The sequence below is a fragment of the Manis javanica genome, chromosome 15 (assembly GCF_040802235.1).
Source record: "Manis javanica isolate MJ-LG chromosome 15, MJ_LKY, whole genome shotgun sequence".
Lineage (NCBI taxonomy): Eukaryota > Metazoa > Chordata > Mammalia > Pholidota > Manidae > Manis > Manis javanica.
Genome location: NC_133170.1, coordinates 29,820,226 through 29,840,248, shown reverse-complemented (window position 1 = coordinate 29,840,248; position 20,023 = coordinate 29,820,226). Strand labels below are relative to the sequence as shown.

The 20,023-nt window shown below is 50.8% G+C and overlaps 1 protein-coding gene across 5 annotated transcripts in view; it reads right to left on the bottom strand.

Moving 5' to 3' along the window:
- The window catches only part of IQSEC3 (IQ motif and Sec7 domain ArfGEF 3), a 106,743-nt gene that overhangs the window by 50,826 nt on the left and 35,894 nt on the right, over positions 1 to 20,023 (bottom strand). For 4 of the 5 annotated variants that reach the window (XR_005056840.2, XR_005056841.1, XM_037001588.2 and 1 more), the window contains exon 2: positions 15,645 to 15,728. The exons of the other annotated variant lie outside the window; for it this stretch is intronic. Coding sequence is in view for 2 of the 4 variants with exons in the window: in XM_037001588.2 (XP_036857483.1) it covers positions 15,645 to 15,728 (84 nt within the window). In the remaining 2 variants the exon portion in view is untranslated. The remainder of the gene's footprint in view (positions 1 to 15,644; positions 15,729 to 20,023) is intronic. 5 annotated transcript variants of the gene reach the window in all.

Sequence of the window (20,023 nt, the reverse complement as noted above, 5' to 3'; positions counted from 1 at the left end):
CCAGCACAACCTGCCTCCAGGGCCTGGGGGGCGGCATCCAGTCTCACTACCTCTTCTCTGGGTTGTCCTTGGTACTGAGGCCCCAGGCCTCTCCACCCCAAAAGGTTTTCCAGACTCTTTAGAGAATGGGTGGCTACTCAGGGCTACGAACACCTTTAATAATGGCCCTTTGCTTTTTTGCTGAAGTGTGCTTGGCAAGAGGTTCTGGGGAGTTAGTGCCCCCTGGTAGCAGTGCTCAACTAATGAGGTGGCGGCTGGTGGTTAAGTTCCACAGCTGCCTCATCCCTTGGGCAGAGCAACTCTGAGGCACATTCCATGCTATCTCACGAATGTGCCCAGTGGGAATGAACCCCAGTTGCTAACGCAGTGATCTGATCATTAATGAACCTGTAAGGGCTTCCTTCTCTTGTGTGTCTCATCCTCTGCTTCTCCATCAACACCTCCTGGTGTCACCTTATCCCAAATAAATGACTTATCTTAAAACAAAACAAATTTTAAAATAGCCTTCTGTGGGCTACCCCTCTGGGTATAGACAAAGGTTCCAAGGCCTCACCTGAGCTCATTCATAGAGTCGGAGAGTCAGGGGGCCCCCAGTGCCATCTTCAGTATGGGCATATGTGCCTGTGCACCCATGCACACACACACACACACACACACACATGCACACACACGCCCACACAGTGCTTCTAACAAGCTCTGCAGCTGTATGTAGGTGACTCGTGTCCTCCTCCTGGGTCAGCTTCCTCACTTGTCACACGCTGGGAGCTTGCTCATCTCTAAGGATCCTTCCAGCCTGGTTGTCTGGGATTAGAGTCCAGTGCCAAGGCCACATCAAGGCCCACCAGCCCTGGGGGCCAGGCTTTCTGGCAGGCGGAATGAACTCTGCCTTTGCCCACCTAAGTGTACAGGTTCCTGAGAGACTGTGGTCCTCCCAGGTGTATGGCGAAAGGTGGTTGGAACAGGGCCCCAGTCCTTGCCTTTCTTCCTTGGACTTCTCCCAGACTTGAACACAACAGCATGGCTATCAGCCATAGGGCAATTTAAGGGAATATGGGGAGGGCACAGAACATGGGCTTTGGTGTCAGGAAGACCTGGGTTAAATCCTATTTCTGCTACTTACTATGTGACCTTGGGCAAGTCATCTCACCATCCTGTGGTTCCCTTTCCTCATATGCAAAATGTGCATCCTAAAAACTCCTTTGCAAGGTTGCCATGAGGAATAAATACAGCTTGCAAAGAACCTAGTACAGTGCCTGGCACACAGTAGTCCTTGATAAATGGTGATGGTGGTATGATTGTATTCCAAGCTAGAACCCTACATACAGTTCCAAAGGAGTTCCCAGCAAAACGGCATGGAGGATTCCAATGTGGACAGGGTTCTCAGCATTGAGCCTTCTTCAACCTTCACAAAACTGAAACAGTAGAATTTTTTAATCATACCTCATGGTTTTTCCCAGAGCTCCAGACTAGCTCCCAGGATCTTTAGGGGGACAAGTGAAGGTTCACTGGCTTCCTTGAGGCTTCCTCCTACACCCGCTCTCCATCCACTAGTGAAGGGCCTCGTTCTTGGGGGTCACCAAGTCTTGGGATCCATGCCGTCTAAGGAATCGGATCATTTGCACCACAGGCACTCTCCTTGGTGGTACCCAGCACAATGTGGGGCATGGCTCAGGCAGGCGTTTTTCTGCTATCTGTTGTATGGATTTGGGTTTGGGGCACGTTGTCAGGGAGCAGTGGAGGCCTGAGTGCTCAGAACGTTCCTAGCCTCTGCTCCCTCTCTGTGCCCCATCTATAAAAATGGTCCAAGGAAAGAGGTTAAAATATCCATCCATGGCTATCACACTAGAAGGAACAGCTACTTCAATTTAGATGAAGCCCATCTACTTCACTCCACAGGCTCTTTTGGAACTGCAAGCCCACTGTTCTAGTGCCCAGAACATCATTCCCCTCAGGACAGATTGAGTCCCGTAAGCCTCCAGGGTTTACTGGGCCAACCTCACATCATGAAGCTGCCATCCCTAGCGGGTCAGGTTGCAGGCATCCTGGCATTTGAACAGGAGTCATGTGGACAGGATTCACTGTGTGGCCTGCAGAGCTTCTTATAAACCTCTGGAGGGGGATCCTGGTGAACTTAGCTATCCTGGGCTCCGTATCCGGCTGCAGAAACAGATTCTTTGGATGGTAGCCCACTTGCCTGGAGAAACACAGGGTCACTGTAGACGTAAGGGAGATAGGTGCTAGTCACACGAATCTTCCTGGGTTAGGGCACCACTTTGAGAAGGTAATAGATAGAATGTGGGTGGCACCAAGATGAAATGTTTTTAAGAAGGCTTAAAATGTGTGCCCATGTGATATTGGGCTGATACACACACAGGGCCCAGGCCATCCACAGCAGTTATTTCATGCATGAGAACACAGGGTGTGAGTGTGGGGAATCTGAGTCTTTGAGAAATGGAAGAAATAGCAGTTGCTCAGAGAATGACCTGTGTGCCTGCTCTTCCTGCTTCCAGCCATCCCTTTCTCTGCCCTATCAGCTCTTTCAGGGCACACTCCTGGCCCCCAGAGTCAGTACCACCCCACAGTGTGCTCTGATAATTCTTGGCACTTGCTTTGATTTCAGCAATGGCCACCACTTTGTACTCTGATTATTCATTGATGGGTCTCTTTCTCCTCCACTAGACTATGCCGGGTACATCCTTTTATCCCAGGGGCTTATCATGGTGGGCTGGGTCATATGGCATGTTTTATAAATGTTAAACAGATAGATGGATGGGTGGGTGGGCGGATGGATGGATATCACTTCATCTCTACTACCTTCCCAAGGACAGAGAAACCTGTGTGGGCTTGGTGGTGCATCACCCAGACCCTCCTTCCCGGCATGACTTCTTGCCCAGCTCTGGGAATACTGCTGGAGACCACCTACAGCGGTCAGCCCTGTCAGCCCCATCAGCCCAGTTAGGGATTATCTCGGGTGCAGAGAGTTACGTGGCCCAAAGTCACATCCTTTCCAGGGCTGTCAGCATCCAAGCCCTGATTGAGGCGGCTGTAAAGCCTCACCATTTTGATCCCACATGGGGCAAGTCTGATGGGTTCTCACTCCTGAGCTCACAGAGGCATGGGCCAAGGCTTCTCCTGGGCCCCTGAGCTGGGCTCCTCCCTTTGCCCCAGGCGGGTCCCTGCCTCCCCTTCCATAGGTGTTGATCCCGACTGCATCCCCTCGTAAACATTCACACCCTGAATTCGGAGTCTGCTTCCCAGAGAACCAAATCAGTGATGGATACTCAGCTTTGCTTTTCCAAAACTTCTGTCTTCTTGACAGCTGAGATGACCCTGGCCTCCCTGCCCCCAGTCCAGTCGAGCCATTCTGGATTCTAGACACCTTTGTTAAGAACTCTGGGCTCTCTCCCCAGAAAAATGCTCATTATTTAGTACATGCCAAATTCTACCTCCACACTCAGAGGCTTTACAAGACTCCATGGATCAGGCTAAAATCACTATTTTGGGAAGATGATTGTGGATTATCTTCCATATACTGAGGATGATGCTAAGGGCTACAAGCAGCTGTGGTCGCACAAAGTGTTGGGGCTCCACACACCACAGAGCTTTCAGATGCTGTGCACTGTTACCCTTGCCTGACGGAGTCCTCGCTCACCGGGAAGAGAGCTTGAGTGACATGTGGGCCCTGGTGCTGCAATTTACTAGATGGGTGATCTTGAGCAAGACACCTAACTTTGCTGCACCTCAGTTTTCTTGTTCGCAAAATGGGGTGTGACTGTCCCCTTTCCAAGAGAGTGATGAAGATGACGCGACCTCAGCGTTTGGTATGCTGGCCACAGTGGGAAGTGCAGCCTTTCTGGGGGGCTGAGTGAGGAAGGGGCTCCTGACAGGACCCAGCATCTGTGCTCATGCAGTCCCTGCCAGGGATCCGGCTCCAGGCAGTGAGTGTCGCCCCTGGGCGCCCAGGAAGGCCTGTGAGGCCACACGGCCAGGAGCAACTGAAGAGCTGTGTGAGGCCAGGGGAGGGCAGGAGGCTTCCGGCTCCCCTACCAGGGGCTGGCTTGGGGTGAAGGCAGAAGGGGAGTCGGAGGCCCAGCCCCTGAGGCTTCTGGACCACCTGGGGGCAGGCAGGGCTGTTTTCCCATCTGAGCAATGGTCTGAACAGCAGTTCCTAGAGACCTTGCCGGGAGTGTCTTGAAGGCTGAAGGACCCCTCAGGCTGGAAGAGTCCCCGGCGGGCCTGACTGATTGCACTAGATTATCCCAAACTCTGCCAGCTTGTCTTAAAGCACTTCAGGGACAAAGAAACTAGGCATTTTCCAGACAGCAGCTGACAACATGCCTCACATCTCAAGACGTTTCTGCCTTTACCAAAATACTTCTTTCTCTCCCTCATCTGAGCCATTCAGATGATCTTAGATGGTCAGAATTAAGGCATTGAGCAAGGGAAGCCAAGTTCCCCCAGGGTCCCAGATGGTCTTCAGCAGGGGTTGAGGTGAATAAGAGGGCCAATGTGGGAACACATTCACTCTGTGCTGATTCAAAGGACAGGCCAGAAAATGATGCTCAAGGTAGAGGGAGGGGCGCCAAGCTGGAGTCAGGTCCTATCTCACCTCTGCCCACAGTGTTTCATATCATCTTAGGCACACACCTTCTCTCTGGACGCATTTCCTCATCATGAAATGGACAGTTTGAGCAATATTCTGTGACGTCTGGAAGGAAGGAGATGCTCAGTCTCCTCCATCTCCCCTTCCCCCTGCACAGGCACTGGGCCCACCGTGTGCCATCACTGCTCACGCCTACCAGCCAGCCACTCCCCTACCCTCAATACCCAAGGACACAGCATAAGCCTCCCTTCCCCTCCGTTACATCATGATCCGTGCCAGCACCTGCCCCCGCCTGTGGCTCCTTGACCTCCATTATCTGAGCTGGAAGCCAGGCCTCAGAATAGAAACCCCTGGAGGAGGCCAGCTGTGGCTTTCCAGGCCCATCCATTTGCACAGCTGCCTTGACCTCATAGGTTGTGACAGATGCTTCTCCCGCCCGTGTCCCAAGGGCCCTGAGAGGGTAAGTTATTCTCTCTCCTGTCAGCCCCACAGAGACTCCAGGCTTGGGTGCCACAGCTGTTCCAAAAGGTGCCGGCTGGCTTGGTCTGCCTGCCGGGCCTCCTGTCACAGGGTCACAGCCCACCTCTGGGCTTGCGCCCTCCCCACAGCCAGACCCACCATGCTCAGGATACTCACTCAAGGTGGGCCACAGGAGCAGTGCACTCAGACTGTCCACAGACGCCCACTGTGGGAACCTCCCCTGCTTAGCCCACCCAAGCGGGCTGCCAACCCCTGGGCAGGTCAGAACCTACGAGCTTCCTCAGGACACCACCCGAGGCTCCCAAGCTGTCCACCTGACAAATGCTACTAGAATCCTAATACTGTTGAGCATTTTATTTTCTCATAAATAGGCATGTATCTGACAATAAAATCAAGGTCTAAGGACATCCTGCCAGCTCCCTGTCCCTCCCCACCCCTGCCCCCAACACTCAGCACACAATTTCACACAAGCCTGTTTGTCTTAGCCCTGGCAGCAGAACCCACTGTGCACTTGGAGACACGTTGGATTTTCTCACTGTTTCTGCCTGTGTTGTTCCCCCAAGAGCAGATACTTCCCACTCCTAATGTTCTCACTGCACCCAAGCTTAGATGAAACCCCAGAATCACTGCTTTCAAATGGTCTCCAAACACACAACCTAAAGTCAGTGCACAGCTGGCACAGAGAGCCTGTAATATTTACAGCTTGGTGAACTCTGGTTTTTATTTTATTTTTTCCCCCTTATTATGAACTATTTAAACATTAAATATGAATAACATATGTAAGGTGCAAAGAAAAATATTCACTTGTATTCAGCTCATGAAATAGCCCTTTAGAAGCCGTAAATGCCTCATGTATTCCTCCTTCCCTCCTCTGAGGAATCCCTGTCCTGAATTTGTATTTATCATTACCTAGCTTTTCCTGAGGGGCAATCTCCTGCTCGCCTTTACATGGGCAGTGTGGGCTGCAGGAGCACTCGGGCTGCAGGCGCACCTGTGGGAAGGCTCAGGAACCCTCAAGGACTTGCAGACCCAGAGGGATCGGAGGCCCCTCCGAGGGTGGCAGCCCTCGCAGCTCCGTGCTGGCAGGACTGGAAAGATGGCAGGGGTCTGACCGCAGCAGGGTTGAACCCATTAGTTCAGTAAGGAAGAATTTAAAGGAAAGAAAATGGATTTGTCCCTTCAAGACCACAGCCCCCTCCCCACAGCCTTTGGGGTCTGGAAGTGTCATGATCTCCAAATGGACCGCAGTGACCATCAAGAGACGCACAGGCGATGCGAGAGGAGGTGGACTCGAGCGGCATCAGCTGGGCACCAGCTGGGCGCCCGGTCAGGGTGTGGGTGTGGGTGTCCTGGGGTCCCTGAGAGGAGGGAGCACGTGGGCTGCAGGCAGTGTCAGCCGCCTTGTAAGCAGGGGCAGCCCTGTAGCTGTGACAAGTGCGGGCTTGGCAGCAGGCTGCCTGGCTTTGAGTGCTGGCTCTGCCGCAGTCCTCTGTGTGGCTTTGGGCAAGTTGCTTAACCTGCTTGTGCCGCACTTTCCTCTCCCTGGAACAATTATGGTAGCAAGGCATGCAGAATGCTCAGAAAGCCCTACAGAAGCAGTGACCATCTTTTTCCTTTTTAGGATTTCCAACATGCTATTGTGCCATCTAAGAAAATAAAAAGCAAAAGCCTATTCAGTTTGCCTATAATGCTACACAAATATGAAAGGGAGGAAGGATATGATTTCAGAATAAAGAACAGTCCTTTCACTTAAACTATCTTTTTTTTTTAATGTTCTTGGTGTCTTGTGCTAGAGTTCTTTAAATGGAGAGGTATTGTTCTTTTCTGTATGGTGTAATTTCTAAAGCTCTGAGTTAGAGATGATGCCAAGAGAGGCTTACTGGCAGGGAAGGGCTGGACAAGGCAGCAGAGTGTAAGAAGTATGAGGTTAAGAACCAGACAGACCATGGTTCAAATCCAATCACTCAGCAGCTGGGTGGCATTGGACTAGTTCTTTAACTTCTCTGGGCCTGTTTCCTCATGTGTAAAATGGGGGTACCCACCACATGATTGTGGTGGGAGTAAATATGACAGTGATCACACAGCTTCCGGCATCTATTTGCTGCTCAGGAAATACAGGTTCTTTCCCTGATCTGGGCCTGATGTGCCTCCCCAGCTTCTGGCTCACCAGCAAATGCTCCCTGGAGAACAAAGAACTTGTCTCGTCCTTCTTGGGCCCCTGGAGAGCCCTATGAATGTGACCTCACAAACCGTGTGTGCACACAGAGCATCCCAGAGGCAGGTCAAGGGGCAAGGTGTTCTTGCGGCTCTGCGGTCCTTTCAGTCCATCCTCTCTGACACTTCCCACACACATCTGCCCACCTCAGCCCAGGGGAGCAGATGTTTCTTTGGTCCTGAGCCATTTCCAGGGAAGGATATCCTCCCAGCTCCTCACCACATTGTGCAAGAGGAAAGGTCTCTGATGGCCTACAGGTGCCTGAGGCCATTGGGTGTGGGCTTGGCAAACACAGAGGGCTTGTGATACAAGAGATGGAAATGGCAGAATTACCAGTAGTATAGGGCATTGCTCTGGACATCCATCAAGTTACTAGAGAGCAAAATGCCCTAGAGTTGCCTTTCTTATCTTCAGCTTTCTACTGGAAGTCCTTTCTAATGCCTAGCTTCAATCTTTCTTGCTGCAGTAGAAATCATTCACAAGCTTACCATGGCGCAATGGCCATGCCATTTCCCCCATGCCTGAGGGTTTCATGGGGCCCCTCCAAAAGTGTTTAGGAGGAGGGATAATGCTGAACACAATGGCTTTCGGAAGAAGTCTCAGAGATCCCAGCTTGGAGACATGCCACCACCACAGGTGGGGCAGGGGTCAGTGCCAGGCCATAAACCTTTCTTCACAGGGGTTAAACTGTCTCCTCTTAGGAGAACAGGCAGTCAAACTGTCAACTGGCAAGATTTTCCTGATAAGATGCCTCTGCTCTGCATCTTATTCTCACCTGAGCTGTGCAGCCTGGGCTGCGTTGGATCATTCCCCTCCTGCACTGATGTCTACAGTACCTCCTCTCTGGGCCTGCACGCCCTGCTAGGTTGGCCTTCATCTGGGCCTAGTCCCTCAGTTTTCTCTCTCTTTCTTTCAGAAATTGGGCTCTTACCAGCCAACACTCTGTATGCCATGGGCTAGGCTTGAATAGAAACATCTGGAAGGCTGCCTCCTCCTCCATGGCCATCACCCACCAGCCACAGGAGGGACTGGGCCTTCTGTCTAGAGAGCACAGCTCTGACCCTGAACACTCTGTGGCTACCACACACTTCTGGCTTCTTACCTATGCTGGTTTTCATTCCTGTTGCCCTTCCCATCACCTCTTGGGTCTGCTCATCTCCTACCAGCGGCCTTCAGTTCTGCTTTGTATAGGCTCCTGCTCTCTGTGCATGGGTCCTGCCCCTGGCCAAGGCAGATGGTCTTCTTACTGAGTCACTATTTCAGGGGCCTCAGGAATTAGATGCTCCACCCATGATGGTGCAGCTGAGGAAACTGAGGCAGAGAGAAGGGGGGCGCCTGTCTACGTCTGGCAGTGGAAAGCACCAGAGTGGTCAGGAAGCCTGAGTTCTACCCTGCCCTGCACGTCACCAGCTGGGACACCTTGGGCAAAGCACCTCCTAACTGTGCAATGAAGGGCAGCTGCAGCCCTGGGCTCTCTTCCAGCCTGACACCCTGTGGTTCTCTTCACTCCTGCTTGGCACCTCTTGCTGCTGGAGACAGCAACACGCTCCAGTCTTCCTTCACAGACAGCTGTCTTTCCTGTTGTTCCTTTTTCTAATCATCACAAAAGACATCTCTAAAAATCTCCTTTCATAAGCCATTCCAAGGCTTCTCAAAGGCAGTAGTCTTTAACCTGATTAAAATACTCTTGCTTTAGATGAAGATTATTTCTTCTTTTTTGGTTTGATGAAATGAATTTAAACCCTTTTATTTGTCTTACACCAGAAACACTTAATGAAATTATAAGTTATTTTCAAGGCCACATTATTGGTTAAAAGATAAATGAATAGGTGAAGATGACCTTTCAGGGAGAAGGCAAAATAAAATTTAAAAGCACAGGGAGTACTGAGGTTAGAAAACTCTCCAGGCTTGCAGAGAGGTTACTCCTTCTGGGAATGAAAGATGAATACCCAGAAGACTCAAACAAGAAGTTTCCAGCAAATGAAACAAGCATTTTTTCCCAGAAAACTGGACAAAACTCTGCATTGACAAACCCCAGCTGAACAGAGAAAGCTCGACATTCCTTGCAGTGGCTTTCATTTTGTTCTGGAAGTATGAGCTTTAGTTGTTTATTCCTTTAAATAATAAAGCCTAGAGCTTTTTTCCCACTGAAAATATTTTCTTGGTCATTTCTATCTTCAGCTTGGTTGCTTTGATGTGTTTACCTAATGCTGTCTGGTATCTGCAAACAGCCTCATGTGCAGGGTAGAGGGGCAGGAAAGAAAGGCCCAGGCTTTCTCAGTGCCTGAACTACAACCCAGGTTCCCTGTGGGGGGAAGTGGGAGCAGGTTATCTACCCCACTGCCACACCTGTATTTCCTAGGCTTGAAAACACCTCCCTTCTTTTATCATCTGACTGAAGTGGTTCAGATCCTAGCCCTGCCCTTTACCAGGTGTCCAGCCCTCGGACAAGCCTTCATCATCTCCGATCCTCAGTTGCCTTGTCTGTAACATGAGCACACTGAGTAAGCTGTTAGTGAGAATTAAATAAGGAGACACCTGTACAGCCACAGCAGGTGCTCAGTACATGACAGCTCCTGTTCTTTTTGCTCTCTCATGAGTTGGGTACACAAAATAGGAATACAGAGTGACGAGGAATTTTCTGATCGTCTCTAAACACGATGCTGACAGGAAGCCATCTGTCTTAACCAGGAGATCTTTGAAGCCCCAGCCTGACCTCCCCCCAACTGTGCAGCCGCCAGCACTGCCTGTGGACAGGTGAGCTTCCTGAGGACCCTCTGGCAACACCTAGGTCTCATGGAGACACCAGCCTGAGAGGATGGCTGAAGGCCCGGGAGGGAAAAGTACATAAGGAAACTGGCCTGGACAAATACTTGACTCCTAACATGAATTCCACATGCCAGCTGAGCGTCCTAGAATCAGAGTCAAGAATGTTGACAAGAGAAAGGTTTCCTGGTACTCTCTGGGATGGAGGGGATGTGTGCCAAGGTCTGAAAGTATTCTGACATCTGTTTTTCCTTTTGTGCCACCTGAATCTGGCAGAGAAGACATCGATAGGGCAGAGCACAGACAGGTAAAGACAGGCCACAGAGTACATCAGGGGACAGATTTCTCTAGCTCCAGGGCCAAATTCTTTGGCCATCTTCCTCGTGGTCACCCTCAGCTATAGAGCCCAGCCAAGGGCGGTTCTGCTCTAATTGCACAGAGACCCTCAGAGGACTGGTGACCCTGAGAGGACTGTGGGGAGGGGCAGGCCCTCCCCAGCCCCTGCTGTTCGTGGGGGCCAGACTGCTGGGTCCTACACCCAGTGTCTTCCGGATCCCAGGAATCCCCCCTGGGCCCTGAGTTGGCAGATGCCCCACTGCAGGGCAGGCCATCATGGGAATTTTCAGTGATCCCAACTCCCCGAGAGGCCTCTAGGAACTAGCCATGGAACTTTGAAGGAGGCCAAACCACTTGCCGGGGCCCCGCCTGCCACAGCTGCTTCAGGGGTGAAATGCACAGACAGCAGAGACCGAGGCAGGGCAGGCTGGGACCCAGGCCTATCCCCACCCTGGGGGCCTCCGAGGAAAGCTGGCTTCTCTGTGTTTCCCCAGGGAGGGGAGCACACAGGCCTGCTGCCCCCTCTCAGCTTCCACTGGTAAGGCAGAGCAGGTGGCCAGCAGCCTCTGAGCCCAGAAGGTGACTAAGGGAGCAGGCGCGTGATGCCGAGGATCCCCAGCCCAGCTGCTTGAGGACTAAACTGTATCGATTGAGAGTTTAATTGCTCTGTAATCGCTGGGTAAACACTGGCTGCTCCATTGACCAGGCCTCAGGCTGGCTGGGGAGAGCCGGAGAGGGCCGAGGGACTGGGAGCGCCCCTGCAATGCCAACGAAGGCTCTCCCTGACAGCCGCCCCTGGAAGGGGTCCCTGCCTCTGGGGTCTGGAGGAGCGCCGCCTCCCGCAGCCCGCACTCAGTGGGATGCTGAGCAGGTGCCAAGGGCCGCGTATGCGGCAAGGGCTTGGGGGCCGGCGAGGGGCCGCTGAGGGCTGTGCCTCTCTCTCAGACGCCCTATACTGAGTGGGGTACACAATCTCTTCATTTGATCAGGGGATAACGCAAAATCCAGTGCCTAAAAAAATACAACCCCGAAAGTTTGCCTGCTGATGTATTAACAGTGGTTAATTTTATATGACTGGATTCAATATTTATTTTCTATGTATTTCTGTATTTTCCACATTGTCAATAACTAGCAAGTATAACTTATAATCAGGGGAAATAGATGTTATTTAAGATCAAATGAAATGTCTGGAAGGATTTCTCCTGTGCTCTTAAAAAAAAGAAAGATCCTAGCGGCAGCTCCATGGAAAGAGGTGGTGCATTCCGGAGTTAGAGCTGGGTTTGCTCACCTTTCAGCTCCAGAACTGACTCATACGGACTCCCTATCAAGACAGCCAACTTCTCTCCATCCCAGATTCCTTACAGTAAATGGGAATAGCGGCTATCTCACAGAATTGAGATAAATTATTGAGAGTGCTTAGTGCAACCCTGGCAAGTTCAATAACTATTATGTTCAATAAATAGTGTCTGTGTCATCCTGGAGTATGGGCAGGGCGGTGAGGAGGAAGGAGGAAATTCCAGGGGTGAGTCCGCTCAGTCCGCTGGGGCCCACAGTGCCCCCTAGATGCCCCATTTGCCCCCAGGCCGGGGGTTGTTCTCCTCCCTCCCGAGGGCCGCCGGTCCCTGAGAGCCCATCAGCTCCTCTCGTCGCTCTGCGAGAAGCCGGTCTTCCTCATCGGGCCCCTTGCTACCCACGGAGACGAGCAGGCTGCTGTTCTGCTGGGTCTGGGGGGTGGCTGGCCGGCCCTGGGCTCATCGTGTGGATGTCACCGAGAGCCAGAGGAGGAGGGGCCTGCGGGACCGAAGGAAGGGCTGTGGTTCCTGGCCTGTTCGGTTCCTCAGAAGAAAGCCCTGTCATCAGCTGGCAGGGGGGGCACGTGGGGCAGGGGGAAGAAAGTCTGGCACCACTTGGTGCCCCTGGCCCTCACCCGAGGGCCACATCACCCTGGTCAGCACAGGCTGGTCAGACCCAGGGACCCTGCATGGGTGGTGCAGCCCCATGACTGCTCCGTCTTCCCCCAGTCCCTGATGTGCACCCCTCGGCTTCCCGAATGCAGACTCGGGGCTTGTAAACTTGCTCAGCTTTGTCTCCTGGCAGGTTTCAGGTCCAAAGATGGAGTTTCTCCCAACCCTGTCTCCAAAGACTGCTCTATTGGCGGCTGGGGAAGGCTGTTCTGATACCCCATCCCTGAGGCTGGGGCTCCGCGGCCTCTTTGGGAGGAGAAAGCATCTCTCCTGGACCCTGGCAGCTCTCCCCTGGGTGACGGGTCTGCCTCAAGTGGCAGCAGCCCCTCTTTACAGGGCTGATTCCCAGGGGCTGTGGGTGATCAGCTCACACAGACCAGCTGCCAGGGGAGTTCCCAGGGGAAGGAACCTAGGAGCTCTGGGGACGGGATTCTTGCTCAGCCCCACAGTTTGGCCAGCACTGGCTTCAGCCAGGTGCAGGGGAAGAAGGTGAAAGGGCCTGGGTGGTCAGCTCTGAGGTCACACAAAAGACCCCAAAGACCCTGACATCTGACTGGTTGGTTTAGATTTCTTACTGGGGTTTCCTGTAGAGACCAACTGGCTTATCCCTAGAAACCTCCAAATGAGGCTGTAATGGTGGGAAACCAGACTGATCCATGGGCAAGAGCCCGGCACCTCCAAGCCCTGCACCCAGCCCAAGCCCCCCACCCACCAGGGCTCTCCCCTGCACAGCCTCTGACCTTGGCCCATTCCTGGAGAGGTTGGCGCTACACTCTCTGGAGGTGGGACACCCGGTTAAAGGGAAGGGTAAAGGGCTGTGACAGGGTCACTGTTAGCATGGGGAGCAGCAGTGTGGGGTCTCTGAGGGGAGGAAACTGATCTTAGAATGGAATTCCCCAAAAGAAAACAAGGACAGACAGACCGACTGACACGTACACTGTTGGGCTGTCAGAAAATATCTATAGGGCCTCCTCCCAGAGAAGCTGAGGGACTGACATCAGAGAGACAGACAGACAGACAGAAACACATGCTAGAAAACTACACACCAGATAGACAGGACAATGTGGAACAACTGGGCACAGAGGCAGACAGCGGATGAAGGTCTGCCCCGGCCCGGGGGCAGTTGGACCTGCCTCCCTCAGAGAGGTGGGCTGCCATCACTGTTCTTACGGGCCCTCCAGGCACCAGCATTCCAGGAAACCCCATGCCCCCCACCTCCCTCCCCCAGCACCTCCGCCCCAACCTTCCCCCACCAAGGGGAACTAAGATTTAAGACTTCCTACCCTCCCAGCCCGGATCTCGGAAAAGAAGCTTATTCCCTTGGCACCCATGAGTGGGCACACCCCCTCCTTCCCTCCTCCCACCAGGAGCCAGGGCAGCAGGGTGGCCCCACAGTGGCAGGGGTGAGCATGGCAGATAGGACCGACCATGGAAAACTCAAGAGAGGCTTTCTGTGGGGGTGCCTCCCCAGGACGGGGCTTCTCGAGGGCACTGTGGTGCGTTCTCACCGACGCTGGTGTCTGATGGTAGCAATTAAATGCCCACTGAACTGAGTCAGATTGATGGACTGGGAGGCAGGCTAGACAATTTTTCTTTCTCCTCCTCCACCAAGGAGGACATTTTTAGGACGAGGTCTTGGCTCTGTGTCTGAACAGTGACAGCTCCCAGGAAGGAGCTGGGATCCTCCACCTCTCCCTCCCAGATGGCCCCTGGGCTGCCCCACAATCTGCCCTCTTTCATTTTCTCTCCCGCTCTCTCATTCTCCCATTCCTCTTCTTCCTTCCTGTTTCCAGGTGAGCCATGTTCAATTTGCAGGCATCACAAAAATGGGCCGGATGGGGAGCTCTTCAAGGAACCACAGGGCCTCCCTTGTCCTTGCGTCCCCAGCCACAGTATGTGGCACAGGGACCACCCAGGGCATCACACAGCACTCGGTCAGTGCTTCCCTTTGCCTCCCAGCCTCCAACGTGGCCAGCCTCAGGGCACAACCAAAAGCCCTGGATTAAAGTGTCCCGAGTGTGTGCCCCTGGTCTTGGCCATTTCCCATAGTTCCCTCCTCAGAGTCCTGCCCCTCCCAGCCCCCCCTGACTTCCCTTTAAGGGAAAACAAGTAGTAACCCTATCAGGGAGTAGTTTTATGTCCACAGCTACCATGTCTGATTATTCTCTAGTTAGAGAGTAGGGGGAATATGGCATCATTGAGTCTGAGCCAGGGAATGGGAAGCAACAGGAGTCAGATGCCCTGGGTGCACGTCTGGGTACTGGTCCTTGCAGGCTCTGTGCCCGAGGGCCAGCCCTGCCCTGAGCCTCCCTTCTCTCTCATAGACCACCTACTCTCACCTCACTGCACAGATGAGGGGCTCAATGGAACTGTATGGAGAGGTTACTTTCTAACGGACCAACCCCTTCATTATACAGGTGGGGACATAGAGGCCCAGGGAGCTAAGTCACCTGCCCCAATTCATTCTGACAACAGGAGACTGTAGATGGGGCAGGTTTTGGGCCAGAATCCAAGTATCTTGACTCACACTGAAGTGAAGAACTAGTAAAGAAAAGGGTGGGGAAGAGAAGAGAACAGAGTGTATAGTAAGGACAGAGGTCGACGGCACTCAGACCAGGACGAGAGGGAGAAGAGGTCAGTGCAGGCAAGGATGAGAAAGAGCAGAGGACAGCAGGGTGGGGAGCCAGACGGGAGTGCGTGAGGAGGACAGCATGACTGTGATGGGGCTGCGACAAGCCCAGCACTGGAGGGCAGAGAAAGCCTGGGCACTGGCCCCTGATCTTTCCACACTGGGCCTCCCTCCACAGCGTGTCAGCTAACTCAGAGGAGGCTGAAAACCCTTACAGTGAACACAGCCATCTTGGCGCCTTTGTGGAAGGAGAAAAAGCTAGGGAGAAAAGTAAGTGTCTGATACAGAGGCAAGATGGGCACTATCATTAGCTGAGCACCTACTGAGTGCCAGAGCCCCTGCCGTGTGATTCTATTATCTAGAATCAAATTAATTTCCATCGACCTCTAAAAAGATGACATTATATAGGCTGATAGGTGGGGAGGAGCACAGGTTCCAAATTTGAACAATAGGGTATAATGACCCCAAAAGTTAGGAATAGCTCATCAGGGATCCAGAGGAAGGAAGGAGAAATACAAGTGGAGGAAGGAGCTAAAACAGACGAAAAAGCGCGACTCAAGAGGAAGAGGCCCGATGGCGTGGTGGCCTGCACTTTGCTCTGAGGGGCAGGACGTGGGGCAGGAGGGAGGACGGCCACCAGTTAGTGCCCACCTCGGGGAGGCCAGGTCGGAGCAGGCGGGCTTCTGCTCGGCGTCGGCGGCTGGGCAGCAGAACTGGTGCAGCACGGTCTCATTCCTAAGGGCAGAGCAGAGGGAGAAGGTCAGAGCCCAGCGGCTCTCTGACACACCAGCATCCCTGCCCTGAAACCTGGCCCCCTTATAGTCAGAGGCTGCTAAACGCTGCTCCAGGGAAGGCGGTACAGCGGTCACTTGTCATCAAGACCTTTCTAAACCCCCACCAGGCCCCATTAAACAGCACCTCCCCTGCCACCCCCTGACCTCCAATAAACCAACTCTTCCTTCTACACCCCAGCCCCATGCTAGGCTGTCCTATGTGGATGGACATTTATTCAGCTCTACTGTCATCATAGTTCTTTATAACCCTATTCCCCACTAAGGTCCAGCAAGGCCAAACTAGGTCTATTAATCCATGATGCAAAAATTGCACGCAGTAAATATTTTTAAGCTGACCATATGCAAAGGTACAGAGCACTCATACGGACTTTGGTTTTGCCAGTAGGAAATCCAAGGTGATGGTGTTGATAAGGGATTTATTTGAGGCAGATGAAAAAGCCAGCTTGGAGGCAGAGATCTGGGTTCTAGCCAGCTGTGTGACACCTAGTTCACCTTTTCTGGGTCTCAATTTCTTTACTAATGAAGGGAGATGAACTAGAGAAGGGTTCTCAACCATAGCTACTTATTAGAATTATCAGGAGGTTTTTAAAACTACTGATGCCTGGGCCCTATCCTCCAGGGACTGGTTCATTTGGTCTGGCCTGGGTCAGCATGCCAGGACTTTTTATAAGCTCCGAGGTGATTCTACGGGCAGCCACAATTGAGAGGCATTATATTAGATGATTTCCAAGGTCTCTTCCACCTCTAAAATTCTGTGATGCTAATGTCCACTTTGAGTCACCTTAGGATTTAACACTGAAACTAGTTTCAGATAGTTTACTGAGCCATTGCCTGCACTCCCTTAGCAGGCAGTTGTCATTAGAGTCAGAGAATGATCAGGAAGTGGGGTTCTAGGCCATCTCCTCCCTGACCTAGCCCTGATTTTGGTAGCCACCTACCCTTAGCCTCCGAGAGCACTGACTGGAAACTAAGTTTGCCTATCCTTGTGGAAGAAAATACATGGCAGCCAAAGCAAAAATGAACTCATGGGAGTACATCAAACTAAAAAGCTTCTGTATGGCAAAGGACACCATCAACAGAAGAAAAGGCATCCTACAGTATGGGAGAATATATTTGTAAATGAATATCTGACAAGGTGTTAACATCCAAAATATATAAAGAACTTACATGCCTCAACACCCAAAAAGCAAATAACCTGATTAACAAATGGGCAGAGGATATGAGGAGACAGTTCTCCAAAGAAGAAATTCCAATGGCCAACAGACACATGAAAAGATGCTCCACATCACTAATCATCAGGGAAATGCAAATTAAAACCACAATGAGCTATCACCTCACACCAGTAAGGATGGCCAGCATCAAAAAAACTAAGAACAACAAATGCTGGCGAGGATGCGGAGAAAGGGGAACCCTCCTTCACTGCTGGTGGGAATGTAAGCTAGTTCAACCATTGTGGAAAGAAAAATGGAGGTTCCTCAAAAAACTAAAAATAGAAATACCATTTGACCTGGGAATCCCACTCCTTGGAATTTACCCAAAAAATACAAGTTCTCAGATTCAAAAAGACATATGCACCATGTTTATCGCATCACTTTTTACAATAGCCAAGATATGGAAGCAACCTAAGTGTTCATCAGTAGATGAATGGATAAAGAAGATGTGGTACATATACACAATGACATACTATTTAGCCATAAGAAAGAAACAAATTCTACCATTTGCAACAACATGGATGGAGCTGGAGGACATTATGCTCAGTGAAATAAGCCAGGTGGAGAAAGACAAGTGCCAAATGATTTCCCTCATTTGTGGAATATAACAATGAAGCAAAACTGAAGGAACAAAATGGCAGCAGACTCAGAGACTCCAAGAATGAACTAGTGGTTACCAAAGGGGAGGGGTGTGGGAGAGTGGGTGGGGAGGGAGGGAGAAGGGGATTGAGGGGTACTATGTTTAGTACACATGGTGTGGGGGATCACGGGGAGAACAGTGTAGCACAGAGAAGACACACAGTGAATCTATGGCAACTTGCTGCACTAATGAACAGTGACTGCATTGGGGCATGGGTGGGGACTTGATAATATGGGTAAATGTAGTAACCACATTGTTTTTTCATGTGAAACCTTCAAAGAGTGTATATCAATCATACCTTAATAAAAATTAAGAAAAAAAGAAAATACATTGCAGCCTCTATTAATTCAACAAAAATGAATTCCAGAAAGATTACATGTTTGAGAAAAAAATAAAACAATGGAAAATCTAGAAGAAAACTTAAGAATGTGTTGGGGAGACTTTCAGAACAAAACAAGAAACTGAAAAGCCATTAAGAAAAAGATAAACATATCAGCTACATAAAGTGAAAACATCTTGTGTGGAAAAAGATGCTATAGTAAGTCAAAAGACAAATGATGAAGTTGGAAAAACATATTTGCAACACATGACAGAAGGCACGTTGATATCCTACAGTGGTATCCTTCAAATTCATAATGCAAAGTTAAACCCAGTAGAAAAAAAAATGGGCCAAGAATATGAATTTCAGTCAACAGAAGAGGAAATCCAAAGAGCCCATAAATATATGGAAAGTTGCTCAACCTTACTAGTAAACAGGAAAATGCCAATTAGAGCAACATTGAGATGCCATTTCCCATCCATCAGACTGGCAAACATTAAAAAGACTAATAACTACAGGTGCTGGTAAGGACATGGGAGAGAGTGCTCTCATTTATCAGTACACGGATGGGAACTTTCATAGCTGTTTTTGGACATTTAAAAGAACACATGTGTCCTGACCCAGCAGTCTCACCTCTGGAATTCTGCACCCTAGAAATGCAGGAACCTGTTCATAAAGGTATGTGCACAAAATGTTGTGGCAGTATTGTTTTTAATGGGGAGAAACAAAACCACCGGAAATAACCTCAGTGCACATTGATGAGGGAATGGTAAATTGTGATAGCGTCATCCATACCATGGAATTACGTGCTATATCTCTATATGGAATTCTGCACTATATCTTTACATGGAATTATGCACTGTATCTCTTGGCCTGGATGGATTTCCACAACATATGGCTAAATGAGGAAAGCAAGTTGCAGAGAAATATATGTAGTTTTGTAAAATAAACAATGGCCCCTTTCCCCCAAATGCAAATGCTATGCATTCTATATTTATATACAAGTATATCCATAACTAAGGTGTTAACACTAGCTACCTCAGCAAGATGATAGTGGGAAGAGAGAACGGAGGTAAGAAAAGGAGAAGGAAAATCTATGCTTGGTGTAAGGTTAACTGAAAGTATTAGATATATATTCCCACTTAAGATATGACTATAAATACATTAAAATTGAATATGTACCTAGACAAGGACTAAAAAGTGTCAAGAACCAGCACAAATATTAATGTCATTTCAAGATGGATCATGGGCAATTTTTATCTTGGATTTTTGTTAATTTAATAGATTATATATAAGCTATGGATTATAGATTAATAATCAATGCGAATAATGGGTTTTTTTTTTTTAAGGGTAATGAAGAACATAATTGGATCTGACTCAACTCCTCATTTTACATATGAGAAAACAGAGGCCCCGAGTGGAGCAGTGACTTGTCTAGAGGCCCCCTGACCAAAGGCCCGGGTGTCTGCCAGCAGCACCGACCTCCCCTACCCCGGCGAGGTTCCTGGGGCAAATTAGAGCTGTTAGTGCATTATCAGAATCTCAAGCATCTTGTGATAACCCTCAGGGATGCTGGCCTGAGGAGAAGTGGGAGAAGGAAGGAGACAGGAGGAGCAGAAGGGCTCAGAGCCCAAATAATGACGCGTGCGCGACTCAGGTGTGTAGATACAGCAGAGAGCTTGTCCCCCCGTTCCTGCTAGCGGGTATACCTGGGCCCAGGGCAGGTTTGGAATTCAAACAAAAGCTGCTGAGAACCTAGGCAAAGAGGCACAGCTTGTCCAGCCCAGGAAAGGAGGACTCGCCCCCACGGTCACCAGAAGGCACAGCAGTGTCCGGGGCTCTCTTCTGATCCCGTCTCTGTTCCCCAGAGGTGTCCTCCCAGCAATCGAGCTGCTCTTCCCACCAGCACTGAGAAGGCTTCAGATGGCCCACCCAGCTCCCCGGACTCAGCTGTGCTGGTACCTGCAGAACATGGCATGGGCCTGGATGTCCCCAAGTCCCCCCATGCCCTGGGCTTGGATGGCGGTGCCAGTGGGGGCGCAGTCTCTCCTGGGATTCCTGATGAT